The following is a 25,321-nucleotide window of genomic DNA, read 5'->3' as shown; positions in this document are numbered from 1 at the left end:
AATGATCTTAATACATGCAAGTACCTGTACATAATACAGGTAAATACTATTTAAAGTAAACTTAATCGCAGACATTTTACATGATCTGACCTAATTTTAATTATTTATATTTAATGATAAAACATTTAGGGCAGAACATTTGTGAATTTTAATATATAAAAAAAAAAGTTAAACACATCAGCTCTGACAGTTCACACACCATGTCACATTAAGTGATAGGGTGACGTTACCTGTGTTACTTTAACAGGAAAATGTCCAGACATGTTCTCTTCGATTTCAATGGTGGACAGAACCCATCTCCTCTTTGAACGGATAAGGAAAGTATCCTTTGGGGTAAATAAGAGATATAGTGAGTGATCTCTTAAGATTAAGGTTTGAATTATCTCACTAATCCAAACACCCGGTATACCTTGTGATGTGTTCTTTAAGATTACGTACCCTCTTTTCTCGGTTGCGAGCAACTTGTCTGTTGGAAGCAGTCACCCCAACAAGCTGATGAATCAACTGGATCATATGACCAAAAAAAACAGGTAAATACTAATGAGTAGACATATACACTCTTAACCCTTAAAGCCTGAGCCCAAAATTCAGAAAATTCCATTCTGGGCTAGAATATGATATTCATATCCAAATTCATATTATATTCATATAACATAACATAACACACCTGAACTGTATATACCATAATGAAGGGAAGAATGTTATAAATATATGTATGATTATTTAAGGCTAATCATCCTTTATCAATAAGATTTCACACAGCAATTGTTACAAAAATCTTCTCCGGCCACTATACTTCATCAGACAGCTGCATTTTCAACCAATTTAATTACAAGCTAGAGGGAAACTTAGAGTGTATGAAATAAACATCATTTTGTTGGCAATGTAGAATAGCAGACAGATTAGAAATATAATCTATTGTTTAAAAGTTATGACCATTCTAGTTATTAGTGGGAAAACTGAATAAAACAAATATTTATAATGTTAAGATACATTTCACATGACCACTCCTCAAATACTCGTTTTGAGCACCTGTAATAATAAATTGAGATTGTATCTGAAATTGATGGACACAAACACTGAAATATACATTTTACATGTTCAATAAAACACACTTTATTTAATTTGAACATTAGAATTACACATGAATTACACAGCAAAACATACAAAATCAAACTTGCTAAATATATACAGTAAATACATTTTTAATAAAGAGTGCAAGGACAGAATATATATTCATAAATACATAACAACTGCAATATCTGTGGAGAGAAGAGAAGGAGAAAAGAGGGGAGGGGGAGGACGACAACACCAGTAAACGCAGCCCAACCTGGACCTCTTCACGAAACTGGTCACACTCAGCTGAATGCTAAGACTGAAAACAGTTCCTATCGCTAACCAAGCAAAGTATTTAGCCATTACATTCCTGCATGCAACAAGCTACTTTAGTTTTATTTTCAGTCCTGCTTTTCCAATAGCATAGTCAACATCTCTTAGAGGACTCTTCATATTTAGGGACATGGGCTGTGTGGATTGATGACGAAGGAGGGACTACAGACTTTAGTGTATAAAGGGAAACTTGTGTGAATATCGATACCTCCCATCTGACGAGCCAGGTTTTCTCTGAAATCTATCTGGTTTAAGTTCACCAGTCTATGCTCATCCCCTGGTGCCGCATGAATTTGTTGCCATTCCTTAAACATTATGAAACTATGCCGCCCTTAGTCACAACGCGAAGGCTAAGGTTCTTTTCTCACAGATGTTTAATGCATTCATCGACATCAATACCGACACTGACATCAACACCGTAGAACTGAATAAAAAACGTATATGAAAGATAACATCAGTAACACATTGAGTTACATAAAAACACACATGACTTTAGGCTCAAATAAACAGAAAATAAATCTACATACCACTTTTGCCTGCTTGTGAGCTAAGAGAGGGATTTGTATCTTGAGGTTATTTAATTGGATGGCTTAAGATTGTAGAGAAAAAAAACACCTTATTTCTTAGCGATGATAACGACTCGGTTACTAACGTAACCTCGGTTCCCTGAGAGGAGGGAACGAGTATTGCGTAAGTAGCTTACGCTATGGGAAAACTCTGTTTCTCGAGAAATATTGAAGTCTTTATGTAAAACGCATTGCAGCTGCACAGCAGACAGCAATGAGCGAGGCAGCTCGGTCATTGGCTGTGCTGCGGCAACTTGCTCGAACCAATGACGGGCGACTCTGAGCACGCGACCAATGAGCTGCGCCACGCCAGCGCTCAGAGCCAGCCAAGATTAGCATGGCTAAGGCTATATATTAGGCGCCCCGTCATGAGAGTTCTTTAGGTTCAATCGACTGAAGCGAACTGACCAAGCACAAGCACGGCAGCTTACGCAATACTCGTTCCCTCCTCTCAGGGAACCGAGGTTACGTTAGTAACCGAGTCGTTCCCTATCGAGAGGTCTCTCCTATTGCGTAAGTAGCTTACGCTATGGGAACACCATGTAAAATGCTGTGCGTGCTGACTTCGCTCTATAAAGCCAGAGGCAGATGCCTGAGCCTTAAAGCAAAGTGATTATTCCATGAGCCGGCCAACAGCGAGCTACATAATGGGATAGTATAGAGCGCCCTTCCAAGGTGGTCCATGGTGGGGCGCTCATAGTACAAACACAAGCACATATCTTATGTACTGAGTTTTCTATGTACTGATATGCATAAAAAATCCTCTAAGTCAGTCAGAGACGGACCTTGTAAGGGAGGAGATAATGCTCAGCATATACATACTCCAGTCCATTCTACAGTCAGGCTGATAGAATGTTGGAATGCATTTTTCTATGTACTGATATGCATAAAAAATCCTCTAAGTCAGTCAGAGACGGACCTTATAAGGGAGGAGATAATGCTCAGCATATACATTCTCCAGTCCATTCTACAGTCAGGCTGATAGAATGTTGGAATGCATTTTTCTATGTACTGATATGCATAAAAAATCCCCTAAGTCGGTCAGAGATGGACCTTATAAGGGAGGAGATAATGCTCAGCATATACATACTCCAGTCCATTCTACAGTCAGGCTGATAGAATGTTGGAATGCTTTTTTTTTTTTTTTTTTATATATATATATACTGATATGCATAAAAAAATCCTCTAAGTCAGTCAGAGACGGACCTTATAAGGGAGGAGATAATGCTCAGCATATACATTCTCCAGTCCATTCTACAGTCAGGCTGATAGAATGTTGGAATGCAATGAGGGGACCTGTAGGTTATAAAACCTGATAAATGTCGAAGGCGAGGCCCAGCCCGCCGCCGCACAAATATCTTCAATGGGTATCCCACTCGACCACGCCCACGAGGAGGCCATGCTCCTCGTAAAGTGAGCACTGACGCCTAAGGGGCATTGAAGGCCCTTGGCTTCATAAGCTAGCGCTATAGCATCCACTATCCAGCGCGATATTCTTTGCTTTGAGACTGCGAGACCTTTAGTGCGGCCGCCAAAGCATACGAATAATTGTTCCGTCTGTCTGAACAGGGCAGAACGTTCCAAATATACTCTGAGCGCCCTGACCGGGCAGAGTAAATTAGCATCGCTTTCGTCTGCTGGGGACGATAGCGCTGCCAGAGATATCACCTGTACTCTGAAGGGTGTGGAGAGCACTTTAGGAATATACCCGTGCTTTGGCCTAAGGACAACTCTGCAGTCGTTAGGTCCAAATTCCAGGCAAGCAGCGCTTGATGACAGCGCGTGCAGGTCGCCCACTCTCTTGACTGAGGCGAGCGCCAGCAAGAGCGCAGTTTTGAGCGAGAGCTGTTTAAGGTGCACGGTTCGGAGAGGTTCGAACGGGGCACTCTTGAGTGCGTCCAGGACCGTGGCCAGGTCCCAGATCGGCACCGAGAGGGGGCGAGGAGGGTTCATCCTCCTAGTGCCTCTTAGGAAACGAATGATTATGTCGTTTTTCCCTAATGAACGTCCTTTATCAGGATTGTGTGACGCCGCTATGGCAGCCACATAGACTTTGAGCGTGGAGGGTGTGCGGCCCGCCTCCAGCAGCTCTTGCAAAAAGGCGAGTACACTTGGTATCTCGCACGATTTGGGGTTCAAGCTCTTGGTATCACACCAGTCACTGAACACTTTCCACTTTTGGGCATATAAGCGCCCAAGAGGGCGCTCGCACCTCAGTGATGGTTCTCAAAACTCCACTGGGGAGGTTCTCGGGAACCCGTTGAGGGGCCATGCATGGAGGGCCCACAGATCGGGGCGGGGATGAAGAATCATCCCGTTGGCCTGCCTGAGGAGGTCTAGCCTCAACGGAATCGGCCATGGGGCAGATTGCATCATCTGCATCAGTTCTGGAAACCACGTCTGGTTGTTCCAGAGTGGGGCTACCAGGAGCACCGCACATTTCACTTCCCTGATCCGACTGATGACCTGAGGTAGCATCGCGATCGGGGGAAAAGCATACAAGGGGCGGCTCGGCCAGACTTGGGAGAGCGCGTCCGTGCTCTTTGAGAAGAAAAGGGGGCAGTGCGCCTTTTCTCTGGAGGCGAAGAGGTCGACCTCTGCCTCGCCAAAGGTTTGCCATAACCACTGAACCGTCAGGGGGTGGAGAGACCATTCTCCTGGGAGAACCTTGTCTCTGGACAGCATGTCCGCTCCCTGGTTCAGGGCGCCTGGCACATGCGCTGCTCTCAGCGAGCGCAGGTGGTGTTGTGACCATAAGATGAGCTCCCTGGCCATAGAGTGCAGGGAGCTCGACCTGAGTCCACCCTGGCGATTTATATACGAAACTACCGTCATGTTGTCCGTTTGGACCAGGACGTGTTCGTTTTTCAGGTACGGAAGCAGGGCTCTGAGAGCCAAGGCGACCGCTTTCATTTCCAGACAGTTTATATGTAGGTGCTTTTCCGGGTTTGACCAAAAGCCGAAGACAGGCCTGCCCTCGTAAAGGGCCCCCCATCCTATTTTGGAGGCATCTGTCGTGATCATTTTTCTCCGCGTATTTACGCCCAGACTCACGCCGGTTTGATACCAGTTGACGGCTTTCCAGGGCGTCAGGGCTTTTATACAGCCGTGATTCGCTCTGATCAAAAAGTGGCCCGAGCACCACGCGTGAGTGGGGACACGGCTCTTGAGCCAGCACTGGAGAGGACGCATGTGCAACAATCCTAGCTGGAGTACCGCCGATGCCGAGGCCATGAGACCGAGCATTCTTTGAAATCGTTTGACGGGGGCGTGTGCACCCGTTCTGAATGATGTTGCAAGGTGTCGAATAGAGAGCTGCACTGCACTGAGTCTAGCACTATTCCCAGAAAAGAGATATTCTGGCTGGGGGATAGCACGCTCTTTGCAAAATTGATTCTCAGACCCAGGCATTCTAGATGGCTGATAATCCAAGATCTGTGCGTCGTTAACTGACCCTCTGATTGTGCTATGATTAGCCAATCGTCGAGGTAATTCAGTATTCGCACTCCCCGCTGTCTCAGGGGGAAAGTGCCGCGTCCATACATTTCGTGAATGTACGGGGGGCCAATGACAGGCCGAATGGTAGTACTGTGTACTGGTATGACTGTCCCTCGAAGCTGAATCTCAGAAAAGGCCTGTGATGAGGCGCTATCGGAATGTGAAAGTAAGCGTCTTTCAAATCCACTGATAGAAACCAATCCCCGGGCAAGCTTGCGCGAGGATATGTTTGGTTGTTAACATTCTGAACGAGCGAATCATTAAAGCTTTGTTCAGATGTCTGAGATCTAGGATGGGGCGGAGGCCACCGTCTTTTTTCGGGACGAGAAAATAGCGGCTGTAAAATCCCGCCTCGCTCATAGAGGGAGGAACAGTTTCTATAGCGCCCTTCTCTATCAGTTTGAGCACCTCGGTGCGTAGAACATGTGACACATCTTTCCTCACTTTCGTCTCGACCACCGCTGAAAGCGGGGTGGTCTGCGATCGAATTGAAGTGAGTAACCGTGTTTTATTATGTTCAAAACCCATTTCGGCATGTCAGGGATTTTTTCCCAGGCTTTTGCTCGCACAGATATGGGTTGAATGCTGGCTGGGGGCGTGTCGCAGTGACGTATGGGCCCCACCGGCAAATTGCCTTGTGCTAACACTGAGTTTACAGCTCTCTGAGGAGCAGGTGCGCGCTGAGCAGCCGTGTTGAGTGCCGAGTGCAGGGGTGCGTGTGAGAGTACAGGCACGCGCGCTATCTCCGAAATGCTTGCAGCATGAGTCGGAGAAATGCTTGAAAATGTATGGACAGAGTTTTCGGGTGGGGGTGCATACATCGTAATAGGCACGCGCGCCACATTCATAAAGCTTCCCGCTCTTAGCGGGGAGTCTCTTGGCTCGCGCATCACATCTGTGATGTTTGCCGCATGAGACAGAGAACTGTTTGAAACTGTATGGGCAGCGCTTATGGGTGGGGGTGCATATACTGTAGTAGGCACGCATGCCACTTTCATAAAGTCTTCCGCTCGCGGCAGGGTTTTTTTGTGTTTTTTTTTGGCTATGCATACAGTGTTTGTGTGTAGGGGTGCATGCATGGCAGCAGGCATGTGCGCTACTTTTATAGTATTTCCCGCTTTTACTGGGGAAGTGTTTATAACTGTGGAAACAGTGCTTGTGTGTAGTGGTGCATACATGACAATAGACACACGATCTACATTTATGGAGCGTCCAGCTGAGCTGGGGAAGTATTCGGCACTGTTTGGACAGTATTGACATGTGGGAATGCGCACTTTAGTGTGGACACGTGACCCCTTAGTGACACAGGCAGAAAATGTGCTAACACTAAGCTTACAGCTCTCAGAGGCGCGGGCGCGCGCTGAGCAGCTGTGTTGAGTGCCGAGTGCAGGGGTGCGTGTGAAATCACAGGCACGCGCGCTATCTCCGTAATGCTCGCAGCATGAGCTGGAGAAATGTTTGAAAACTATATAGACAGTGTTTACGGGTGGGGGTGCATACATTGTAGTAGGCACGCGTGCCACTTTCATAAAGCTTCCCGCTCGTGGCGGGGTTTTTGGCCATGCATACAGTGTTTGTGTGTAGCGGTGCATGCATCACAGCAGGCACGCTCGCTACCTTTATAGTATTTCCCGCTTTTACTGGGGAAGTGTGTATAACTGTGGGAACAGTGCTTGTGTGTAGTGGTGCATACATGACAGTAGGCACACGATCTACATTTATGGGGCGTCCAGCTCGAGCTGGGGAAGTATTTGGCACTGTTTGGACAGTATTGATATGTGGGAATGCGCACTTTAGTGTGGACACGTGACCCCTTAGTGACACAGGCAGAAAATGTGATTTCTGTGTGTTGCCGTTAAAACGGCGTTTGATTGCAGGTGAGCGAGTTCTGTGACTGGCCCATTGACTGCTGTACAGACATTTCCAGCCGCCTGTAAGGGGACTGGGTAATGTTTTACACGTTTTGGAGACGGGAGGCGCCGCCCTGGCTCACTGCTGCTGCTGAGGCGGTCTCTGGCAGCTCTGTGACGAGCTGGAGTGCTTGGGCAGGAAGTGACGCATAGCCTGCGAATCCTTCCGAGCTTCAGTGAAGCGTTCAGTGAACTCTCTTACCATTTTAGACAGGATGCGGACGATCTCTGAGTCCATGCTGGTGCCCGTGCTCATGTCCGCTAATGTCGACGGCGCGGGGTCGAAGGCCGAGCCCGGCCAGTCGTCGGATGCAGCGTCAGTGGAAAGGCTGTCATCCTTTTCACCGTCGTCCCCTGACGCGCCGAACGAGACGAGACCCACCGCTCTGTAGGAGGGGTGCTGGTCCGCCTGCGTTGAAATGGACTGGCGGCGGGGAGTTCTCGGGTAGTGGTGAAGCACGCGGGGACTGGCCTGGCGTGACGTCACTGAAGTCCGCATGCTCTGGCGAAGGCCGAGCCTGGCCAGTCGTCGGATGCAGCGTCAATGGAAAGGCTGTCATCCTTTTCACCGTCATCCCCTGACGCGCCGAACGAGACGAGACCCACCGCTCTGTTGGAGGGGTGCTGGTCCGCCTGCATTGAAATGGACTGGCGGCGGGGAGTTCTCGGGTAGTGGTGAAGCACGCGGGGACTGGCCCGGCGTGACGTCACTGAAGTCCGCATGCTCTGGCGGCCTCCGTGAGCGGCGCTTTTTCTTGCGCGGCTCCAACAGAGGGGACGGCAGCACGGTGGTAGCAGGCTCGTTCGCGGCGAAGCCGGCAAAGCGAAGCGCCAGCTCGGTGAGGCCCAGGGAGTCACATTCGGGCATCCGCCTCGAGTGAGAGCAGCTTCTGCGTGGTCAGGTCCCAGGCAGCGAGTGCAAATGATGTGACGATCCCCTTCAGGAAGAGGGCCTCTGCACGAGGCGCAGGCTGAAGGCATTTGCAACAACGCCTTGAAAAATTACTCTTTTACTCAATCAAAAAGCGTCGCAGAGGCGAGCGCTTGCAGTAAAAGGATATAGCGATGTGCGCCGGATGGCGTAGCAGAAGGCTTCGAAGGCGGCTGAAGGCGCCGGCGTCCTCTTAGCGGTCCTGCTGTAGGCTTTTCGATGGCGGGTGAAAGACTCCAACAATCCGGAGGATCCAGCGAAGAGAAGGTCTTTGCTGAAGGAGATTAAATCTAAAGAACTCTCATGACGGGGCGCCTAATATATAGCCTTAGCCATGGTAATCTTGGCTGGCTCTGAGCGCGCGGGCGTGAAGCGCGCGCTCATTGGTCGCGCGTTCAGAGTCGCCCCGTCATTGGTTCGAGCAAGTTGCCGCAGCACAACTGCCTCGCTCATTGCTGTCTGCTTTGCAGCTGCAATGCGTTTTACATAAAGACTTCAATATTTCTCGAGAAACGGAGTTTTCCCATAGCGTAAGCTACTTACGCAATAGGAGAGACCTCTCGATAGGGAACATCATTCAATCTCTTCATGCAAACGATAAAACAGGAAGTGACTTGTCCAGAATGCACGATGGGAATAAAATATAACCAAAAACTTTTAGAAAGAATAAACCGCTCAAATAAATGACAGTTGAGTGTAAAAATCACAATAAGTATTATAAAATAGTCAAAATATAAAAACAAACAAATTAAACTAATCAAAAGTTACTGAAATAAACAAGTGTTTAAGCACACACATGCCATCTAGTGGACATAAACATTATAGACACAGAAAGCTTTGTGACTGCAATTACAAAAACTATTGACAACGGCAACATCTATGAAGTCGGAAAAAAAACACTTATTTTTTTGTAGGATGTCGAAAGATTTTATCATTTGGTCTGACCTACCAACACCTCCCATGTTTTTGTTATAATAGCTGATGGCAGTGGGCTGGAGGGCTACTTCTTTTGTCCAGTTGCCATAATTTTTAAAAACCTAGTAATTTCGGTTGAGCCATTCGCATTGTGGAAATTGGAGAGGCATGTAACTGCAAGCGTGTCCTTCAACTGAATTACAAGTATATTCCCCTCAATCCTTCACCACCTCATATCCCCACAAGCTGTCTTGTGTTCCCATCTTTTGATGTCTTTAAATTCTGCAGGAAACAGTTTACGATTCACCCTGCATGTCCCACAGGCATTTGTTCCCATTTCTAAAAACTTAACCATAAGAGCGGGGGATGTGTAAAAGTTGTCAAACCAAACATAGTAGCCCTGGTCTTTGAATGGCTGCAGTAACTATTCGACTACCGTAATTTCCGGACTATTGAGCGCACCTGAATATAAGCCGCAACCACTGATTTTTAAATAAAATATTATTTTGAACATAAATAAGCCGCACCTGTCTATAAGCCGCAGGTGCCTACCGGTACATTGAAACAAATTAACTTTACTCAGGCTTTAAAGGGGTCATGACATGGGTTTTTTTATTGTATTATTCTGTTCCCTTAGGTGCAATTATAGTATTAATATATTTTTTTTAAGAAAAACTTTTAAAATCTAGTGATTTATGACCTTTTCCCACCCTGTTTCTCATCCTCTGATTCAAACAGTCTGTTTTGGGGGCGTTTTCCATTTAAGACTTCAGTGTTAACGTCCACTGTTATGATTGGCTAACGTCAGTGCCTATGTATCAATTATTGACGCCCCAGCCAGAACAATATGCAAGTAAACTAAGTAAAAACACTGTGATTATTCATAATGAATGAAATTGCGCTTTAAAAAGTAGTTTAAAGTTTAAAATAGATTACTTACAGTTTGCGCCGTCGTTGTTCCCAGAATAGTCGGCATGGACTTATCTTTGAGCAACAGTTTTCTGGCAAAGCCAGCATCATATTGAGATTTGTTCTCAAAACAGTCATCCTTAAAATGTACAGAACAAACGCTTAAGTTAACACTGCCGTGACTGGGACGTCCGCAAAAAATAAACTGCATCCATTTTTCCCTGACGTCTGGATCTTTCGGCAGCTTATTCAGAGGTTTTGTTTGACCACAGCCAGGAACAGCACATCTGTGTGGCATCGTAATTTTCCTGTGCACAAGTAGTCTCTGTCAGAGCTCGCTGTCCATCGACTGAACACTTGTGAGGCGCATGGCGATACGAAATGAGCGTAGTTGTCTTGCGCTTAAAGCGTAGTTATCTTGTGCTGGAGGCGGTCATATGCAAACCCTGGTACGTCACTTCTAACCGTCACGTCACTTCTAACCATGAATCCAGAACGAGCGGTATTTTGAGCTTGATTAAATAAATGATTTGTTTAGAATGGGGAGGACGTCTTAAAATATTAAACTTGCAGGACGTTTTAATGATACAAAGACCTCTTATATACCAAAAGATCAAGGCAAATTTGGTTTCTCATGTCATGACCCCTTTAACGAAACACGGCTTGTAACAAAAATAAATAGGCTTTAACGAAACACGGTGTGGCAGCGGAGGCGTGGTCAAGCGCCCGTCCGGGAGAGAAAAGCGGTAAGGGCGCTTACACCTGAGCTAAATTAGGTCTAACACCGGTGTCTAATTTCAGTAAGCATGGGGAGAGCGGCATAAAAAGGCAGCAGCCACAGAGCTGAGAGAGTGACTCTTCTTGGCGCATAGAAGAATTGAGAAACTTTATAAAATTGATTGTAAACATTGCTGTGGCCATTAAAAGCCTTACCTGGAACACCAAGTGCCCTGCTGAAAACTGTCACACTGGTGCCCGTGTGACAGTTTTCCCAAGAAGGACACGTGAAGCAGTGCACTTGAAATTAGACACCGGTGTTAGACATAATTTAGTGCAGGTGTAAGTGCCCTTACAGCTTTTCTCTCATGGACAGGCGCTTGACCACGCCCCCGCTGCCACACACGGCTTGTAATAAAATATTTGCAGTAAATAGTAGCCTACCAAGAAAGTCATTGGTCACTATCTTCCTCCTCTTGTGCACATGAAACCACTGAAGTCATCTCCTTCGGTGTCAATCGTCTTCAACTTGAAAGCAGCATCATATTCGTTTCTCCATGTCTTTGCCATGGTGAGGTTGACAAAATTACTACCATAATCAGAATGATGGGAAGTTTGAGCGCGCTCGATTTAATCTAAACAGTAAACAAAAAAAGTTGTTTTGACCTTAACCCGTTCAGCAATTTCATTGGTCTAATGAAAGCTTCAAGCTGCCAAAAAACTGAGCACGTCACAGAATGTTTTTTTGTATTTTTTTTTATAAAATTTGAAAGCGGAAAAAATCCATATATTAGCCGCGTCATTGTATAAGCCGCGAGGTTCAAAGCGTGGGAAAAAAGTTGCGGCTTATAGTCCGGAAATTATGGTACTTTGGTGGCCAAGTCATTGACACGCCCATCATGACTACCTATGTAAACATTAAAGTCAAGAGTTTACCCCGAATCTGATGTCGCAATTACCCATAATTTAAAACCCCATCGAGTAGGCTTGCCCTTTATGTATTGTTTAAATCCTGACCATTTAGAATTGACCATACGTTCATCTATTGCGAGATTTTGGTTAGGCTGAAAGAGCTGCTGACATTTTTATTTGAGGTGGTCCATAAGTTAACGCAACTTCCTAAGGCGATCCTGATTATCCTCTGTGGTAGGGTCTACAACATATAGAACTGCTAAAAGAACCTAGTCACATAAATCCCCTCGCCCACGAGTCCTGAAGTGACTGAAGTTCCCCAATGACGATGGGAATCAAGGAGAATTGTGAACCCCATGTAAATGAGCAACCCAAAAAATTTGTACAATTAATTGGGGGTCACCTTCATCCAAGCTCCTTGGTAGCTGGAATTTGATGGATAGTTTAGGACAAGCTCCCACCCCTGATGGTTTGTAAAGCTGCATATCTCAGCAACTAAAGCCTGAGATAAAAAAAGCATGAAAAAGTCAATTTCTCACAACATCATATAGGAGGTTGTCCGCACAGCTTGACACATGCTACCTAAGTCAATACCGAATGGATGGCTAGGCTTAAATGGGAGAGGATTTGGTGCCTGTGCATCGATGTCAGAGTACAAGGGATAAGAAACAGACTCAGGGAAGCATTAACGCTTTCTAGCTGACTTGGGACAAGTGCGAGAATGGCTAGCCATACCCCAAATAATAAGAGTAACACTGTTAGTGTTACTGTGAGTATTATTCATATGAGAAATAGAAACAAACAATGCATTCACATTCATATATACCCAGTTGATGGTTTTGGCTGGGGATCAGGTTTCATCTCATCCTCCATCTCCTCTTGGTCCGGGTCTTCCTGCAGTAGTTCCTGGTCCAGCAGATCTTCCTCCTGTGTGCTCATGCCCTCATGCCACATCCTCCTCTGCTATGAACCTAAGCTCATCAGCAACCAGCTGCCACCACCTCTTGAGGGTGCTGAGCAGGGAGCCGTAGTCTCTATACATCTCTACAACAGAAAAAAGTACACAATTGGTAGCCAGCAGTGTGTTCTTCACAAATCTGTACACTGAATAGTCACCAAAGGCTTGCAGACTAACCAGAATGTCCAACTGCAGACAGCCCTCTCACATTTTCCTTGTGAACAGGAAGCTACACACAATCTAAAATCATGTCTGTGGGACGGATGGATAAGGCTATCTGCTAAATTATAGAAAGATATCTAAAATGTATTTATAACATGGGAAAACAACAAGCTAGATATCTAACTAGCAGGCCAGTTTCCAGGCAGGTCTGAACAGCATAAAAAAAAGGTCTGACCAGCGTCTGCCCTCTGCCTAAAGGTGCGTTCAGACCAGAGGCGTCGAAAGCGTCAAATCGACCGGAAGTCATTAATTTTCTATGGCAGCCAGTGTCTCTTGGCGGCAAGAAGCGGTGCATACGTGGCCAGCGCGTCTTGGGCGTTGTGGGCATCAGAGGAAAGTTCAAGTCTGGGTAACATTATGGTAATGAGCTTTGACGCGGTTCGGTGGCAACCTATTGGAATATAGAAGTGCTCCGCTCTAGCGAAGTCTAGAGAACACAACAGTGTAAACTTTAGTTACCACCAAAAAATAGTGCTATACGCTACCAATCTATGCTGTGGAGAAATTGGTACCGTTTCATCTTTGCAACACACTGAATGAATTATATGAATTATATATTTTTTTTATTATATGTATGCTGCACATTTTATGTATTTTAATTGGACCCTGAGTCTGTAATAAAGTTTTTGAAATGAATTGAATAGTTCCAAAGACAAAATGGAGGAGAAAATAATTATTGCCGTGGCGGATTTTCCCGTAATTAACTATCTGTCCCTGTCTGGGATATATGTATTTTATTTTGTTTATTTTGGCAACAAACAACCATAAATTGAATAACTTTCTGCCATCGATCGATTTCTTACTTTCACATTTAAAAGATTAAATGAGGATATACAGTGATAGGTAGGCAAAAAATATCTGAAAGTTTTGTGGCCCCTTCAAATATAGTTCATAAAACCAAGCATTCCGAACAAACGTTGCCACCTATTTCAACTACGTCTGAGCGTCCACAAATCTTCGATAGCATTGTTGGCAGGGCAGCCAGAGCTCTCTCCTCCTTTGGTCTGAATGCACGGTAATATTACTTCAGGCGGATTTTTCACAAGCCACAAAATTGGCCAAAAAAGTTATTTATATTTAGTTAAAAATGTACATAGTATTGCTAGCTAATATTTATTTAGCAAGTTTCACAGAAATTGCCCAAAAAAAAAAAAATTTGTATAAAAGAAGAGGCTCTCCGATGCCGATAACGTTTAAAAAAGCGCTACTCCTACAAAAACATATGCTTCATAACTAAAAAGGTTTGCCTATCTTACACAAGCAACACAACTGGTCAAAAAAAGTTATCGATATTTAGCTAAAAATTTACATAGTATTGCTAGTAAATCTTTCACAGTAATTTGCTTAAAAATAGAAGCTAGCTGCCTGTCCGATGTCATTTTTCCAGAAATAACTAGCATTACTCCTAAAAATAATGCTTTGTAACTAAAAAGTTTTGACTTTCAACAGACAATATTGACAATACATGTTAAAAAGCTGGTCTTACCTCAAAAGATCACCTCAGTTTTCAAATTGAAGCATAAATCCAACACTGGAGGTAATCTCCCGTGATATCCTCTCTGGCTCCACCCAGCAAATGGAGGATGATGATGATACATTTATTATTCAGGCCCAGTAACCCCTTAGCCAATCATATGTGCTTTTAGCTTATATTGTCATGAGTATCTGGCAGTTTTCAGAAATAAAATTGGTGATTGGACATCAAAGATATTGAGACAGGAACCATGGGAATAATTCCCAAATTTGAATGCTAAAGGGATAGTTCACCCAAAAATTACATTTCTATCACTGGTTACTCAGCATCATGTTTAACAGGAGAAGTTTTTTTAACTTCTTTTTTTACCATTACAATGAATGTTATCCTCAGCAAGTGTCAGATTGAATGTTGACTGAGGCTAATGGTGCATTCACATAAAGCAAGAAGAAAATGTTCGCCTTGCATTGCTTGCGTGAGTTTGACCGCTGGATTCTTTAAGTGTGTTTAAACTCGCATTCTAGGGAGAACCCACGAGTATTCCCCTTCTCTTCCGGAAAAGGACAGGAGGAGGTGCTTCTACGACTTGGTTCATAGTGAAGTACAACCAATAGGTGGAATCAAGTAGATTCACATATTTACAGAACTTACTAGGTAGTCCAACTTCCTCGCTCACGTTCCTCCAAGTGATGTATTTTTAATGTATAATAAGAAAGTTATACAGGTTTGGAAAAATGTAAATAATGGCAAAATTTGTATTCTTGGGTGAACTGTTCCTTTAACATTAGATCCACAGCATTTTATTTTAAGGTTTACTTTACAGTCATTATGACATAATAATAGACAAAACCGGAGCATACCTTACTTGGTCATTCAGAGTCCAAATAAAGTTTTTTTAGGCCTTTTGATAAAATTAAGATGATTGTAATTGTTAATGTTTACTCTGGATATTTGCATTTTTTGAAGAAAGTTTGAATGGTTCTTGCCCGTGCAAATCATTTTTCCACAATTTATGGTGTTAGGGGTGGTTGCTAGTGCTGCTTCTGCATTTGCTAGGCTTTACTAAGAGGTTTAATTTGAATAGCAAGCTGAATACTACTGCCGTCCATTCACCTCTCTGCGAAGCATTGCTCTTGTATATACAGCACATTCCAGTGGTTCTCAATTCACTCTGCACTCCGCTGCACACTACACCCCTGGGCGATTCGTCAATGCTTTAAAGAGTATTTCCTCTAAAAGGGTGTGTGTTTCCTCTATTAGAGCAGGCACAGTGTGGCGTGAGCCTTACGCCGGGCGCGCAAAGTGAGGTAAGTGCTTCGAGGGTCCCCTCAGCCGCCTCGGGTCAGAGCATCACTCCCCAAAGCAGCACTCCCCGCTGTGAGGCCCCACCACCAGGAACATTGGATGCATTCCTTCACTTAGTGCCCCTTGCCCGGTGTTTGGATGCGTGGCTATTGCTTCCAATCCGTTGCACTGGTTGGCCAGAACCATCCGACTCGGCTATGCGATTAAACTCGCCAGGTCACGCACCGGTTCCGTGACATTCTATTCACATCAGTGAAGGACAAGAGCGCTGCTATCCTGCGGGTGGAGATCACGGTTCTCCTAATAAGGAAGGGTGTGACAGATCCTGTCCCTCCAGCCGAGATGAGACAGGGGTTTCACAGCTCTTATTTTGTCATTCTAGGTTTGTGGGTTGTGGCCTGCGAGTTCTGAACCGGGCCTTGCACGGACTCCTGTTCTTGATGCTGACGCAGAAGCAAATTTTTATGTGCATCCGGCATCGAGATTGGTTCACGGCGGTAGACCTGAAGGATGCGTACTTCCACATCTCGCCTTGCCTCGACACAGACCCCTCCTATGGTTCGCGTTCGATGGCCGGGCGTATCAGTATAAGGCCCTCCCCTTCTGCTTGTCCCTGTCCCCTCACGCCTTCACGAAGGTTGCAGAGGCAGCCCTTGCCTCATTAAGGGAAGTGGGTATACGTATACTCAATTACCTCAATGACAACATTCTAGCGCGCACTTGAAAGTTATGGTGTGCACACAGGGACCTGGTGCTCATGTACCTCAGCAGGGCTTCGGGTCAACTGGGAAAAGAGCAAGCTCTCTCTGGTTCTGTTTCAATGATAGCGCACCTCACGAACGAGCACGTGCAGTCGGTGCTGAACTGCCTGAACTTATCCCAGTGGCAAATGTCTGTCCCACTGAAATACTTTCAGAGAATCCTGGGCAATATGGCATCCTCAACGGTGGTCACACTGCTTGGTTTGATGTATATGAGACCGCTACAGCACTGGCCCCAGACCCGAGTCCTGAAGTATGCATGGCAATGTGGCACACATTGCGTGGCTCTCAAGCCTGCTACTCGTCGCCATTTTCAGCCCTTGGACCGACCTTGCATTCTTGCGGGCCAGAGTCCCCATACAGCATTTGTCCAGGCACGTTGTGGTTATGACAGATGCCGCCAAGATAGGTTGAGCGCCATGTGTAACGGGCACGCAGCTGCTCGCTCCTATACAGGACCTCATCTACTTTGACACCAACTGCCTCGAGTTACTGGCTGTACAGCTCACCCTGCGGAGGCTCTTTGCCGTTGATTCAGGGCAAGCAAGTGTTGGTCCGGATGGACAACACATCGACGTTAACCTATAGAAACCACGAATGAGGTTTTACATCTCATGTCGCGACTCACCCATTACCTCCTCCTCTGGAGTCAGCAGCGACTCAGGTCTTTGCTTGCCACTCACATTCTGGGCCACCGCAACGTCACAGCAGATGCTCTGTCACGGCAGGTAATGCTCAGGGGAGAGTGGAAACTCAAGCAGTCTAGCTGATTTTGGAGCCAATTGGGCCAGGCACAGGTAGACCTGTTTACCCCCCTGGAGTCCTCTCTCTGCCCACTCTGGTATCCCCTGACGGGAGCTCCCCCCAGTGAGCCTACTTGCACAGGTTCTGTGAAAAGTCAGGGAGCATGAGGAGCAGATCATCTTGTGGCTCTGTACTGGCCCACTCAGACCTGGTTCTCAGACCTCACGCTCCTCATGACAGCATCTCCCTGGCAGAATCCCCTGTGAAAGGATCTTCTATCTCGTGGATGGGGCACCACCCGGCACCCACGCCCATACCTCTGGAATTTACATGTCTGGTCCATGGATGGGATGCGAAAGACCTAAGTCGTCTACCGCATGCTGTGGTTTACACGATCACTCAGGCCAGGGCTTCTTCTACAAGGTAACTGTAGTCCCTGAAGTGACGTATATTCGCTAAGTGGTGTTCTTCCCGTAAATGAAGAGCCTCAGAGGTGTGCTGTTGTGTCAGGTGTGCTGTTGTGAATTGGAGGGGGCAGCTGTCCCCCTCCACCCCACACACACTAGGCCGCACCTCTTTCCCTCATGGGATCTCTCCGTGGTCCTCTTGGGCCTACAGAGAGCCCCCTTCGAGCCCCTCTGAAGACCGCACTCCAGAACGCACTCACTTCCATTGAGAGGGTCGGGGACCTGCAAGCGTTCTCTGTTAGCGAACGTGCCGGGAGTTTGGTATGGAAGACACTCACGTGATCCTGAGACCCCATCCAGACTATATGCCCAAGGTTCCCACACCCCTTTTTGGTGCCAGGTGGTGAGCCTGCAAGCGAAGCTGCCCCAGGTGGAGACAGACCCAGCCTTCTCATCGCTGTGTCTGGTGTGAACATTCCGCATCTATTTAGATCAGTCACAGAGCTCTATATGCTCTGAGCTGCTGTGGACAGTGGAAAGGGAACACTGTCTCCAAACAGAGGCTTGCCCACTGGATCGTGGACTTCATTGCATTGGCCTACCAGACCCAGTCTGTGCCTGCCCCCTTGTGGGTTCGAGCACACTCTACAAGGAGTGTGGCATCCTCGTGGGCACTGGCCAATGGCACCACTCTAGAAGGCATCTGCATAGCAGCAGGCTGGGCAGCACCCAATACCTTCACGAGATTTATTCACTCTCCCAGTTGAGCTGGTTTTCGTCCTGTGTTCTTTCCGGTACAAACAGGAAAGTAAAATTGTTACACAGGGCAGCCGGCGGGGTGTACCACTTTTGCATAGCACCTTTCCCCTCCAGGTAGGTGAAGTTGTGCGCTCTTTCTCCCATGCGTGTTCATGACTTGCGAACCCTGGATGCTCTCCCTCCTAGCCCTCTGACTCTCGAATTCAGCGGAGGAATCTGTAGTCAGATCCACTACATGTGCTAACAGGCCCTGTACTGAGGTAAGTGCTCCACACGTCTTGGCTTCCCTAGTAGCACCCCCCAAGAAGGGCAGTGTGAATAGGATAGGAAGGATAGGAATGGAAAAGAAGGTGAATAGAATAGGAAGGATTGGGACGGAAAAGAACGCCTGCCCTAAGGGCCCCAGCCGAATATAATTTGTGGAAAGAACGACTTAAGAGAGAAAAGGCTAGTGCGGCCTGCTCCCATACTGGACACATCTCTTTCCCCCACCTCAGGGTTATGGGGAAGCACCCGAAGTTCTCGGTTACTTACGTAACCTCCGTTCCCTGATGGAGGGAATGAGACGTTGTGTCCTCTTGTCAACGGCTGAACTGCACCACTGAAATGTCCGGGACCTTGTCTCGGCTCCTCAGTGCAAAACCTGAATGAACCTGCATTCCGATCTCCCATTTATACCCGTATGTCGGAGGGAGTGGCATTTAAATTCAACTCGCCAATTTCTCATCTCAAAGATCTGAAGGTGAACCGGGCTCCAAAGAGCAACCCCTACTGTCACTATTCGACACACATCAGGGAATGGAGGTTACGACAGTAACCAAGACGTTATCTACATTAGTTAACATGAACTAACAGTAAACAATACTTTTAAATCTTGATCGATTAAACAAAATCTTCATTAATGCTAATTTTAACACACACTAATACATTAAAAAATATTATTTATCCATTAACATTAGATAAAGCATTATGAACTAACATGAACAATTGTAAACTAACATTAACAAAGATTAATAAATGCTGTAAAAAATATATTGTTCATAATGGTACATAATGCTTTAATATTAACAAATGGAACCTTATTGTAAAGTGTTCCCATTTCTCTAATGTATTTATGCATTTTAAACTAACATAACCTAACAGTGGGTTATCAAGAAATAATCATGTATACATGCTGATGACAGAGATTATTGTAAATGAAGTTGCTGATTTCTAATTCATTAACAAATATTAATACATAAAATCTTATTGTAAAATGTTACAAAATCATTATAATAGATTTGCTGCCAATGAAGTTTATTTTTTCCACTATGGAGTCTGAAACTATGTCCTATTAATCTATTAATTAACTTGTAAATCCTCTGTAACGCTATATAAAAATTGTCAGGTGAATTGAAATAAGGTGAAATTTCACAAAGCTCACCTAATTATTAATAACTGTGCCATTTTCCAAAAGGATTTGATTAACTTAATTAATCACAATTGTTATTGAAGCATTACATCTAGACAAACACCATGCTGATTCACAGAAAAAAAGTTACTTACTGCAAGCAGAAACAGGAAAAAGTTGATATTCGTCATGCTGAAATGTTCCTCTCTCTTAAAATGTCACAACTTTATCTGCAGCAATCATCTGAACTGAGATTATAGGCACAGGCAGACAGCCATCCCACAATTTTTGTCAACTTTTGCGCAATTTAGAGGATCTACGAGGTTGTGCATGTTTGTGTGTGTGAACATGGAGGCTTTCAATGCAATGAGTCACACACATCAACACAAAAGCCCTTCAGGGCAGTGCTCTGGGATAAGCTATTACAAGAACAGCGATGGAGATTACACAGTGTCTTTCCCTCGCTCTCAGTAATTGTGTCCTCCAACTAAAGAGAAATAATTGGCTTCTAATTTGCCAACTGCCATAGGAAAATCAAAAGTATTTTTTGTGGTAAGCCACTTACATTTATTTGCATATCAAATCTTCAAATTCAAATTATGATGAGGCTGATTTGCTTTCAATTATAAAAAACAAAAATATGATATACAGTGGCCCCCAAAAAGTATTTGTACCCTTCAGTTAGGCTACTTGTAAAATGTATGGATCTCCTTGAATCAGATATAAAATATCAAACCAAGTGGAATCTGCAAACAAAGGATGTTTTATTTTACTTTTACACTAAGAGTCTGATTTGGAACGTATGTAACAGATGTGTAAACAAAAAACAGGGCAATTATAAAATGAAAATGGTTAAAAAAGAGTTGAGGTTAAAAAAAATATGGCCTTGAGTACAAATCCAGTCTTGTTGGACAGGGTTACGATGGAGCATCTGTAATGAGTGGGAAACACTCTGGAGTGGCAGCCAGAATAAAGACTGATGCAAAACATGCATTTTATGTACATTGTAATGCACATTGCCTCAACTTGGTACTCGTTGATGCTGTAAAGGCAGTCCCAGAGGCTGATTGCTTTTTTCTTTACTACAGAAGCTCTATGTGTACATGTCTGGGTCCTATGTTCACCAGAAGTGGCTGGATATGCAAAAAGAAATGTATGGATGTCAGCCTAGGGAGTTGCAGAAGCTCAGCGATACGAGATGGGCATGTAGATACTTGGCTTGCAGGAATCTAATGGACAGATTACCTGCTGTGCTTTGTCTTCTGCATGACATTGCTACAGAAAATAGTGGAGAAAGATCTGTAGATGCTCAAGGTTTACTTTCTCAGTTAGACCTAGGCTTTGTCAGTCAACTTTCCGAAGGCTCCTTGGTGATGCAAAGCTGCTATCTGACACCCTCCAATCTCCTTCTCTTGACCTATCTGTGGCTGTGGATTTAGTAAATGCACTTAAAGACTCATTTCATGAGTACAGAAGTGAGTCATTTGTTGACAGTCTGTGGAACGATATTGTAGACACTGCCACAAATTGCAGTATAGCTATTAAAAATGCAGAGAAGAAGAGGTCTCAAAATGTTAGCTCCATTCTTGGTGGGTCTATCATAACATCTACAATAGGTCAGCACAAATGTAACACTGGTGACAAAGATAACTTTAGGAAGACAATGTTCGACCTATTATGGACATGATGCTTGGAGAGTTAGATTTCCAAAGATAACTGTCACTTGATGAGAGGAATACATGCTCTTGAATAAAAAAGCACAAGTTTCCTTCAAGAGGAAACAGTCTTTCGTTTAGGAGAAATTTATTAAAGTAATTCTGGAGATCTCAGTCAAGAACTCCACCAAGCAAGGAGGCTTTTGCAAAGTGGAATGCAGAAGCTGTCAAGTATTGTTGAATTTGCAGTGTTCCTTGAGCCTCATAAGGATGTTTTTCATGAGCTCTTTCGTCTGTGTAAGATAGCCATGTGTGTGTCACACACACATGAATGTGTGTGTGAATGGGTGATTGGGACACAGTGTAAAGTGCTTTGGTAACCTCTGAGGTTAGAAAAAAAGCACTATATAAGTGCAGACCATTTACCATTAAGCAGTGCAGCATGTGAGTGCAGCTGCTTGGCTCTTAAACTAATCAAGACCCATTTACACACAACTATGACAGATGTCAGACTGAGCAACTTATGTGTCCTTACCATTGAGGCTAGAAGAGCTAAGTCACTTGACATGGACAAGTTTATCCAACTTTTTGCTAGCCATCACCAAAACAGGACAATTAATCTGATTTAAAAATGGATTTATACAATGATTATGGTTCTTGTAAAAGCATTTAGGAAGGAAAATTAAGCAAGAGCTTATTATAAACCTCATATTGTTCTTGAGAGTTTAAAGTTTACAGAACAGTGTTTTATTGTATATATTGTATTATCCTCTTGTTCTTGAGAGTTTAACCTGTTAACCTGCACCCCCACTCAGGGGCTCACAGCTGAAAATGACATACCTGAATTAAAATAAATATAGCTCCTGAGAACAGTGTACCACAGGCACAATTAAGGTCTCTTTGGAAAGAAGACACTTGGCACTCTACTAACAATAAATCAGAGTTGATAATGCTCAAACAAATAAAAAGTTATAAAAGTTGAAGTGCCTCATAAATAATGTGAACTTCAAAAAATGTTTTATTATTTCATGTACAAATATATAAAAATAGACCTGGAGGAATCCAATTAGGTAAAGGATTGAAAGCCACAAGTCTCATCAGTTTATATTTCAAATTTGAGGAAGATATAATGAAAAATGGGGTTCCTGCAAGCTTTTTTCCAAGACTATGTCAGTTCCCTTTCTCCCTTCCCTGCGTGAGGCACATCCCCAGAAATGACATCCCCAAACTAAAATAATTGTAGTTACTGAACAATTTGCTCTACATGCACAATTTAGACATATTTAAAAAGAAGACACTTTGGAGTTTATTACCCAAATGTAAAAGTTGAAAAAACTTACACAGACAAACATTTATAGAATTTAAAGTGTCTTGAAGATAATTTGTACTGCAAGTAACATTGCATTATTTTATGAAAAAATAAATGAAAACAAACCTGGAGGAATCCAGTTAGGTAATTGATTGAAAGCCACAAGTCTCATCAGTTTATATTTCACATTTGAGGAAGATATTATGAAAAATGAGATTTCTGCAATATTTTTTCCAAGACTATGTCCAGGTACCAAGAAGCCTCCTTGGATATCTCAAAAAGCAACCTAATGACCAAATGTTATGAAGGGTACTGCAAGCTATTTTAGTCATCATATACACTGTTCCATGCTTTTTCAATTATAAAATAATCCACACAGCTGTTGCATGGGAAAGAATGGAAAGATAATTAGCACCGCATGTCAAGTAAATAATTCTGTATAGTTTTTATGTGGCTGGCCATTCAATCAACAATCAAACTGATGGGCAGTCGTTTAGACAGCATTCATAAATCAACAATCAAACTGATGGGCAGTCGTTTAGACAGCATTCATAAATCAACAATCAAACTGATGGGCAGTCGTTTAGACAGCATTCATACTAAAGGTCGTCCATACAATCAAACTGATGGGCAGTCGCTTAGACACGTATAATGTGTGCATGTTACATAGCAACTCACCGATGTAAAATTGGACCATCTTTTCCGTCCTCAAGCATATCACCCTCGACGCTGTCTTCACTCTCCTCAATTTCGTTATCGCTGCTTCGAGTGATCGCAAATAAAACATCTTCAGCAGAAAAAAACTTCTTTTGACGATCCATTTGATGAGATAATCCGTCCAGTAAGTAAGACGCGAAAACAGATGTTGACTGGGGAACCGTCTTTTTACTATGGCTTGTTTGTTGTCAAATGACGGGGTGTGGTCACAGCCTACGCCGCAGGTTAGCTCCTCAATAGAGAGTGGCTGATTCAAATAAATAAAAAACATCTTGTTCGCGAGGAATTTAGACTTCCCGGGTATCGTTGGAATCGTGCACTGCTTGGCTACATTTTCTATCAGTCATATAATTTCAATTCGTTCATTGGCTTTCTTTTTAAAGACAAAATAATAGGATCAGCATATCATGACGTCAAAAAAACTGACCGCAGTGTTTGGATATTTTGACCTATATATTGCCTATCTTTGTATTTGTGTGTGTGTGTGCGGTCTTAATTTGTTCATTACACTCTAAGCAACACACCCATATAACGTTCGCTACCGGAGTCTGTTTTTATTAATAATTTTATTGCATAACCGACAAGTATGATACTTCACCCTGAAGAAACTCGATGTAAACAAAGGAATAACCATCGATGTTACAACGTTATTGTTTCTTTGGACTAAAAATGCTCTATGGGATGTTATTCAGTGGACCCTCACCTTTCCATTCAATCTGGAACTTTTAGCAGTGGATGCGTGTGTGGCTCGTTATTACGACACTACTGGTATGTACTCCGCTTTTGATTACGTGTGTTTTGATCTGTACTGCTTACATAAATGCAAGAAATACATTCGTTATAAGCTTTTCATCGAAAAACAGAGCTCTATCATCGATGCTTGAGGCTTACACCTTTAAAATGATATATAGTTTGCCAAGATTAATGATGTTCTTTCACGTTAAATCTATTCATAAACATTAAACTTGTGGGGGAAAAAAACTCTTCCGTGCGCTGGCGCTCTGGCAAAGGTTAACAGGTTAAAGTTTACAGAACAGTGTTTTATTGTATATATTGTTGTAAAACTCTCCACGAAGGATGACACAGGCAACAGGGTTTCCAATTCAATGGTAAGACTTTTAATTAACACACTTTTAGCCTTTTTACAGCTATATAGACAGTCTACAACTTTAGTATGCCTTTTCTTCCTTGCTGACTCTCTCCCCACTGGAGGTTCTGTGGCTGCTTTTATGCCGCTCTCCCCATGCTCACTGAAATTAGAGACAGCTCAGGTGCAAGCGCCCTTACCACTTTCTCTCCGGGACGGGCGCTTGACCACGCCCCCGCTGCCACAGTTGTATTATTCTCTTATATTATTCTCTTGTTCTGGAGAGTTTAAAGTTTGCAGAACAGTGTTTTATTGTATATATTGTATTATCCTCTTGTTCTTGAGATTAAAAGTTTGAAGAACATGACTTGTAAGCACATTCTTTATAAGATTACCTCACAAGGTTATCTGTTATTAATTATAAGATTAATTATTAGTTTAAGATATAAGATTAATTAACTATAAGGCAATTTGGAGCAAATTATACTGGAATTTTGTTCTTTTGACTGGATTGATTTGTTTTAATTTAACCACAAGAAAGCGCCTCAGTCAGTTAGCACCTGTACTTTTGACATGTATCTTTTTTTATGATTATACAGTATACCTGATGTTATATGCAGATTAACTTAGAAATGAGTAACTGACTTTTCCTAAACAATTACTAATTTAAAAATGGATGTTATGTTAAAATAACCAGTGATTCCCAGAAACTGTAATAGGTTGAAATAGAACAGGAATAGAAAACTGTAAAATGTCAAAACAACAGTCTGATATTTAATACAAACA

General features: G+C 43.7%; 1 protein-coding gene across 4 annotated transcripts in view; it reads right to left on the bottom strand.

Annotated features, from left to right (window-relative positions):
- Nucleotides 1–20,106, bottom strand: part of LOC127629144 (cadherin-like protein 26) — a 65,665-nt gene extending 45,559 nt beyond the window's left edge. For 2 of the 4 annotated variants that reach the window (XM_052106230.1, XM_052106228.1), the window contains exons 1-3: nt 19,923–20,106; nt 439–504; nt 231–326 (exon numbers count right to left, since the gene is read on the bottom strand). In XM_052106230.1, the coding sequence (XP_051962190.1) occupies nt 231–326; nt 439–504; nt 19,923–19,958 (198 nt within the window). In that variant the 5' untranslated portion in view covers nt 19,959–20,106. Of the gene's footprint in view, nt 1–230; nt 327–438; nt 505–12,561; nt 12,792–14,413; nt 14,499–19,922 lie in introns of those variants that run through there. The other 2 variants (XM_052106229.1, XM_052106231.1) reach the window with 2 other exon arrangements.
- Between the last annotated feature and the right edge of the window lie 5,215 nt (nt 20,107–25,321).

This window comes from Xyrauchen texanus, chromosome 35 (assembly GCF_025860055.1).
Source record: "Xyrauchen texanus isolate HMW12.3.18 chromosome 35, RBS_HiC_50CHRs, whole genome shotgun sequence".
Classification (NCBI taxonomy): domain Eukaryota; kingdom Metazoa; phylum Chordata; class Actinopteri; order Cypriniformes; family Catostomidae; genus Xyrauchen; species Xyrauchen texanus.
This window is presented reverse-complemented; position numbering and strand designations above follow the sequence as displayed.